General features: G+C 38.3%; 1 protein-coding gene across 1 annotated transcript in view; it reads left to right on the top strand.

The window, feature by feature from the left end:
* Window positions 1-327: 327 nt before the first annotated feature.
* Window positions 328-7,467, top strand: part of ROCK1 (Rho associated coiled-coil containing protein kinase 1) — a gene marked incomplete at both ends in the record, with an annotated part of 127,948 nt that continues 120,808 nt past the window's right edge. The window contains one exon of the mRNA XM_084252683.1: window positions 328-420. Coding sequence (XP_084108809.1) covers window positions 328-420 — 93 coding nt within the window. The remainder of the gene's footprint in view (window positions 421-7,467) is intronic.

Here is a 7,467-nt window from a genome sequence, read left to right as displayed (position 1 = left end):
TGGTCGCCGGCGGCACAGGCCCGCTAGGCTGACGCACCTCGCGGGAGGGACGGGGCCCGTGGCTCCCGCGCCGTCGGCTGTCGGGAGGGGCTGCCGGGTGGGATGCGACTGTGGGTGTCGGAGCGGCTGTGGGTCGCTGTTGCCCCGGGCCCGGGGTCTCGAGAGCGGAGTTCCCCTCAGTGAGGAGCAGGAGGGGGAGCCGGGCGCACCTGGTGACCCTAGGTTTCGGCCCCCGGCCCTGCCGCAGCCAGCGCACCCCCGGAGGAAATTGGCTGAACTTGCTTTCCGCTGCTGTGGCTGGTGTCGGGTGTTGTCGCAGCAGCCGCAATGTCTACTGGGGACACTTTTGATGCGCGGTTTGAAAAGCTCGATCACCTGCTGAGGGATCCCAAATCGGAAGTGAATTCGGATTGTCTGCTGGTGAGTAGTAGCGCTGGCCTCTTATTCGTCTGGGGGTCTAGAGTGTGTTTTTGTCTAGTTATGTGCGGGGAAAACGTCAGGTGTGCATCATCTCGGGGAACGCCAAGAACCTGGTGTTTCATCCGAAGAATTTGGGAGTACCACTAATATCGCGAGCGTGTCCCCGTTTATCATTGGTTGGTATGATACTAACGGTTCTGAATTCCTAGCCGTGATTCAGTTCATCATTACACAAAAAATAGTTATAAACTACGATTCCAGGCATCATATAAGAAGTTACCACGTCAGTGTTATTTTTTTACCACGTATATAGACTTGAGTGGCGATCTTAGTAATATTCATCTTTTGGTCAGCTTGATTAGTAATGCTGGAAAGCTTACTTTCTACTGACAGCGATTTAACTCCTAAGGGTCCAGTTTTTAGACTTGGAACTGACAATGGAGAATCGATATTGAGGAAGTGATTTTTGAGCCAAAATGTCGTAGGTGACTGGAGTCTGATGGGACTTTTTACTGGCCTGTTAAGTGTAAAAACTCGAGATAACTGATGATAGATCATCTCAGTATTAAGGTCTTTTACAATATTGTAGATTACAAAAGTACCACATATTTTACCATAACTGCCTTTTTTGGTAATTGACAGTTGTTTCTTTTAAAACATTTTAAAGTTTATGATTTAAAAAGACAGAAATTCTATTTTAAAAATCTTTCACTGGTTTATAGCATATGCAATTATACGTAAATAATTGGGGTTCTCAAGTTTTGTCAGTTTGCTTACAAATTCTGTAAGCAAGTTTCTCCATTTAGTGAATAATTAAAAATTATAATTCTGCTTTAGTAGAAACAAAACCAGTCTCTAAAATTGCAGAAAGTATGTATATGAATAGTAATTTACTGCCTCTTCAGAAAATTAATGTCAGATATAAACAGTATTTCAGATTAAGTGAACAAAATAATGCCATCCATAGAAATAATACAATTTAAAAATCTCATCTTGAATCAGGAAAATCATGTAGCCTGTTTAAAATTAGCATTCATTTCAGGGTTTCTAAAAACCCCTGTAGATTTTTAAATGTTTATAGTTCTATAAGAAGGTTTCTCCCAAAAGCTTTCAAAATTACTCTTACATGCTTTTGAGTGTGAAATAAGAGTATTGTGGGTTGTGTTTCAAATATCACCCACATTACAGATACTCTTCATATTGAGAAACAAGAAGATTAATGCTTAATGCAATTTAAAACATTTTATTGAATGAAAGAAATGGAAGGTTTTAGGACACATCTTTCTATTTAGCCAATTTCCATAAAGTTTGATTTTACTTTGCTTTTTGATTTCCAAGTTCCATGAAGTGGTACTGTAGGGAGGGTTTAGTAGTTGTTTGTTTTTCTTCAGTTGTCTTCTAGCCTCTTGGTATAGTTTCATTTGGTGATTTACTGAAATGTGGAGACTACAAGGAACTGTAAGTCATGGATATTTTCCTTGAGAGTCTAATCTATTTGAAATTGCTGGTCTGGCTACAAGCACCTAATCTCATGTATACAGATCTAACAAGACAAGACCTAGTTTCGTACATGCACTGAAAAAAGCAAAGCACTTCACAGATTGAGAAAATTGATGATAAATTTCAAGTAATTGGTATAGGTAATATAAGCTTTGGAAATGAAAAAGAAGGTATCACTGTGAGTTGAGAGAATCAGTATGTTTTTTGATGGATGAATAGGATCTAGATAGAAGAGATTCAAAAGGAGGGTAAAAGATACTATAAGTGAAGGGTGGAGACATGACTATGACATGTTTAGGGGAGCAGAAGATAAAGTTTGGGATAGATTTGTGTTTGATTGCTAGACCTAGGAATGTTTAGATTTTCTTCAGTATGTTGTGGCTCTTAAATATTTGTAAACAAGACCGTGCCAGGATGAATGAAGAAGATTAATCTGGCAGTTGTGGGCAAAGAGACTGTAGATGGGCTAGGACTGGAGAGTTTGTAAATACTTTTATTAACAGTCCAGAAATTATTGAAGCCCAAAACTGGGGCATGAGTATGGGAAGGGAGTATTGCTGAAACATGATTGGCAAGGTTTGGTAACAAGAGGGAACCAAAGAAAGAGAATCCATGATTCTAAAAATTTGAGCCTAGATTATATAGAATGATGAAAAAACATGGGCGAGAACAGCAAAGTTTTTTGAAATTGCTTGGAAAGAATAGGTAATTTTAGATGTGGTGGGTTGGGGGGATAGTGGAACAACCATCAGTAGACTGGAGATACAAAACTGAGTTCATAATTAAACGATTTGGAAACATTTGTACAGTCGTGCAAGTTGAAACTGATAGGATAGAGACCTTAGAGAACTAGGGATAAAAGAGGAAAGTTTATACAAAGTGGAAAAGTCAAAGGCAATCAAGGGTTTTCAAAGTTAGAATAGTCAGGTATCATGGAGCCCAAGACTTTTTTAAAGATTCATTTATTTATCCATACAAGAATTGGGGTACAGGCCACAGGTGCAGGAGGTGAGAGTATTCACCAGAGACAGAGTGGGGAACAGACAGGCAGGTCGACTGAAATACACTGCTGAGGGGAGCAGTGGGCAGCAGGAGAGGTATGCTGAGCCATGTGGGTAGCTCCCTGGCTGGGGATCTAACTGGTGATGCAGTGGCGGCTGTGAGCTTCAGAAGTTGCTTTGAGCTTCAGAGGTTATGTCTTAATCCCTTGCGTCATCAGGGAGGCCCCGCCTTTGTTGATTTCTGTAACTGATATTTATTGAATGCACTTTATGTGCCATGTGCAGCACTCTAGGTTTAGGGCTTTTGGGGGAAAGACTAAAGTTGTCAAATTAAGTTTATTTACTTTTTTGAGCAGCGCCACTTTTCAGAAATGAAAGTTCCAAGCCTTTTGATTTTAGAAGAGTTTGCTGACAAATGTTTTTTGAACCACTTTGCCCACAAAACATTTTTTGTTGAGAGACTAGTTGTAGTACTAATAGTTGTAAAGTAATGTGGCTTCAAGAAGCTCTGATAAGTGGTTATCCAACCTTTCCTTGAATACATAAAATTTATTTCAAGAACTTGATAAGTCTAGTTTTCATATTGCTAATGTAATGCTGAAGTATTTTGCAGATATTAAGATAACATTATGGTAACTCTTCACTTCCTAGATCATTCAATTACTCAATCTTGGTTTTCTGTAAGTTAGATTCTTTCCAGTGCCCTTTCTTCCATATTATCAAGAGCTGTTTTCCTTTTCTCAACTTTTTTTTTTTAACCTGAGAATGATAACAAATTGTCAGTAGTTTTGAGTACCTTTGAAAACAGAATAAGGGATAGAAAAATAGTCTTAATTTTTCCAGAGGGAAAAATGCATATGATTTGTAAATTAAAAAAGAAAAACAAAAGTAGGTGGTAGGAGGGTTAGGCATGTATTTGTCTGGAAGTTTGACATACGTTTCCTGAAAATACAGCTATCTTGCCTATAGCATGTTTACTGTACTTTTTAAGGATACAATAAAGCATGATGTTTCCAATTTTTGTTTTTTGTTGGTGGAGGTGTAGCAATAGATGAATTGAAGGGAGAGACGGGAATCAATGTTAGTTCAGTAGTACTGAGTTTTAACAGTGCTGTTTCCTATGTTCATATTTATTACAACCATTTCCCATTAGTTTTTTGGAGTGTGGAAAATAAATGTAAATCAAGTTTCAGGTGATTGATTTTTTTTAGTTTTCTTCATTTAAATCCTTTCCTGGATTTCCTTGATCCACTGCTTCCCATCTTTCCATTACTGACTTCTTTTCTCATCCTCAATCTTTGGCCTATAGTACTTAACTTTTTCTTGAAGTTCATCCATTCTTGTAGCTATCATCTCCATGCTAGTGATATCCAAGTCTTTAATTTTTTATCTGGTTTCAGGTCCTGAATATCTAGCTGCCTACTAGGCATCTCTATTTAGATGTCATCTTAGTCATATTCTTTCTCTTATATGCTTAACTTGTTTTGTTTTTAATGTCACTACTATCCCTGTCACTTGAGTAGATTTTTTGCTGTGAACATTAAAGTTGACAATCCTGGGCCTTATTTTGGATTATTACAACAGAAGTTGGCTAACTTTCCAGATTCTAGATTGTCCTTCTGTCCTACTAATGGAATTGATTATATTAGGGTTTATGTCACTTTCGGTGGAATGAAAAGACCCGAGGTCATGAAATCTTTGGACCTTTAAGCTATATATACCTGCCAGTGTTATGAATAATGGGTGCTGCCAAAATCAGTTGCATATCTGGTTAGTTTTGATTGATGTTAATATGTTGCAAGAACTTTAAAAAAAAATAAGTTACTCTGTTAGTTCATTTACTTAGCAAATCTTTGTGTAGGGTCTAAACTTGGATTCAAATCTAGACTCTGTTGTGTACTTTGTAGGTGAGCTATTTTAACCTCTTAAAGCTGGTTACATTTTCAGGAAAATAGGGGGGTAATAGTACTAGATTGTTGTAAGGATTAAATAAAACAGACAAACCAATTATATGACACTAAATAGGAATTTGCCAATGACAACTATTATTTTTGTCACATTTATGGTATTCCCATTACATACTACTCCCTGTGTTTAGACTGGAAATCATATTGTTTTCTCTGAGTGAATAATAATTTATATGGCACCTCAGAGCCTTGTCCATAAATTCATAACCCAAATGATCTTCCTTGTAACTGAAAATGGAGATATTTAGATGGGATTCAGTACAATGGGGAGGGGCTTTTGGAGTCTGTCTATTGACTTAGTTATGATTTATAATATACCTACTTTCTGCCGAGGATTTAGATTAATAAGAAGGGGAGTTGGGAGCTGGTTTATGGAGATTTAGTTGTTACATTGCTCTCTTTCTGTATTTTTTGTACTTTCAAGTTGCATGCTGTAAATAGGCCCTCTTACTCTGCAAGCATCCTGTGGGTGTATAGGGAGGTGGCTCAGAGTAACAGCAGAGACATGAATTGACTCATTCATTAATCTCTTGAGTCAAAAATGTTTTTAATCCAGAAGAAGGAAGCACATATAAAATTTTATAATGAACAAAGAATAAATTATCCATTTTAGATTAAGTTTTACATAACTTTACAGTTTAGTTTTATTTCATGGTTGTAAATTTTGGTATTGTGTATAATATATGTTAAAAACTGAAATTGTTATGATAAATGACAGAAAAGCCCATGTATCAAAAAATAGTACTTATGGAGTTCTAAAACTGAAGGTTGTTCAATAGCGGTATACCCTCATTCCCATCCCTGCTTACAAAAAGGGTATATTGGGGCCTCCCTGGTGCGCAAGGGGTTATGGCACAACCTATGAAGCTGACCGCAGCCACTGCAACATGAGTTTGATCCCCGGTCAGGGAGTGACCTACATGGCGCAGCAGACCTCTCCTGACTCTCCCTCTGCTCCCCCTCAGTGTTTAGGTCGGTCTGCCTGTTCTGTTTCCCAATCTGTCTCTGGTGAATCCTCTCACCCCCACACCCCCCACACCTCTGACCTGTACCCCAGTTCTTGTATGCATTTTAAAAAAAGGGTATATTCATTTAGTTTAAATCCTGAGTGTGAGTGTAGTGATGGTTACCATACTTGTATGTCCAAGATGTGCAGATAATACTGCATTTCACAATGAAAAAATATGTTAGCTTTGTGTAATGAAAGAACATTGGATTGGAAATTCAGAGGATTGGCATATCCTTGTTTTACTATTAATTCTATAAAGTGAATCTTTTTTGTCTTTGGGCTTCAGTTTCCCTCTTTGTAGAATGAAGAGTTGGATTATGTAGTAGACTTTCTTTGTGTGTCTAAAAAAATTTTCTTCTCTAACGTACTTGGCTCTCCCTATTTGGAATTGTGAAATATGAGTACTTTTTTTTTTTTTAATAGTTTCTAAATTAGAGGAAGTTAAATGTTCAGATTAATGTACAAAGTATATCTCAGGGAGGTTTATGTAAACTTGTGTCTTATTTTATTTTTTTAAAGATTTATTAATTTATGCATGCAAGAACTGGGGTGTAAGCCAGAGGTGTGGGGGTGAGAGGATTCACCAGAGAGTGGGAACAGAACATGTAGAAGTACTGAAACACACTGCTGAGTGGAAGCAGGAGGGCAAGAGGCAGGAGAGGTCTGCAGTCCTTTGTGGGTTGCTCCCTGACCTGCTGAGGATGGAACTTGTGCTGCAGTGGCTATAGCTTGATAGCGCTGTCTTTAACCCCTGTGCCACCAGGGAGGTCATTGTGTCTTATTTTAAAATGTAAGCTAACCTATGCCCCCTCTTTATACCCATGCTTATTTATTTTTATTTTATTGTTCTTCCCCTATTTTATTTATAGTCTTTGTTCCATACTCTTTATACTGACTTTTGGCAAGAAATAGACATTTTATCTCAGATTATTTTCTGGAACTAATTTTGAATTGGTGAACTGCAGTTGACTTTTTTTTTTTCCTTTGCTGTTATTCTTCCATTCAACAAATGTTTTGTGTCTACTGTGTGCAAGGTATTTTGAGAGGCACTGTGAACACCATGAGCAAACATTGTTCTTGCTTTTGTGGAATTTACTATCCTGGGAAAAGGATAAATTATGAATAGATAGGAAGGGGAGGTAAGAGATGTGATCATATCTTTCCTTTAAAATTTGGAGGATAGATGTGATCATATCTTTTCCTTTAAAATTTGGATAAAATTTACCTCTCCGGTGGCACAGCGGGTTGAGCCCTGCGCTGTGAAGCTGTCCGCAGCCTCTGCAGCGTGGGTTCGATTCCTGGCCGGCCAGGGCGAAACCCACACATGGTGCAGCAGACCTCTCCTGCCTCGCTGCTGCTCCCCTCAGCAGTGTCTTGGGTCTGTCTGCCTGTTCTGCTCACCGCTCTGTCTCTGGTGAATTCTCTCACCCTCCCGCGCCTCTGACTTGTACCCCAATTCTTGTATAAATAAATAAATCTTTTTAAAAAAATGGAGGATATATTTAAAAACTTGTAAAATGGTCTCAGTGAATAATTTCAGATGTGAGTCTGTACATTGCCTATCAGATTC

Source organism: Talpa europaea, assembly GCF_964194135.1.
Source record: "Talpa europaea genome assembly, chromosome: 13".
NCBI lineage: Eukaryota > Metazoa > Chordata > Mammalia > Eulipotyphla > Talpidae > Talpa > Talpa europaea.
This window is presented reverse-complemented; position numbering and strand designations above follow the sequence as displayed.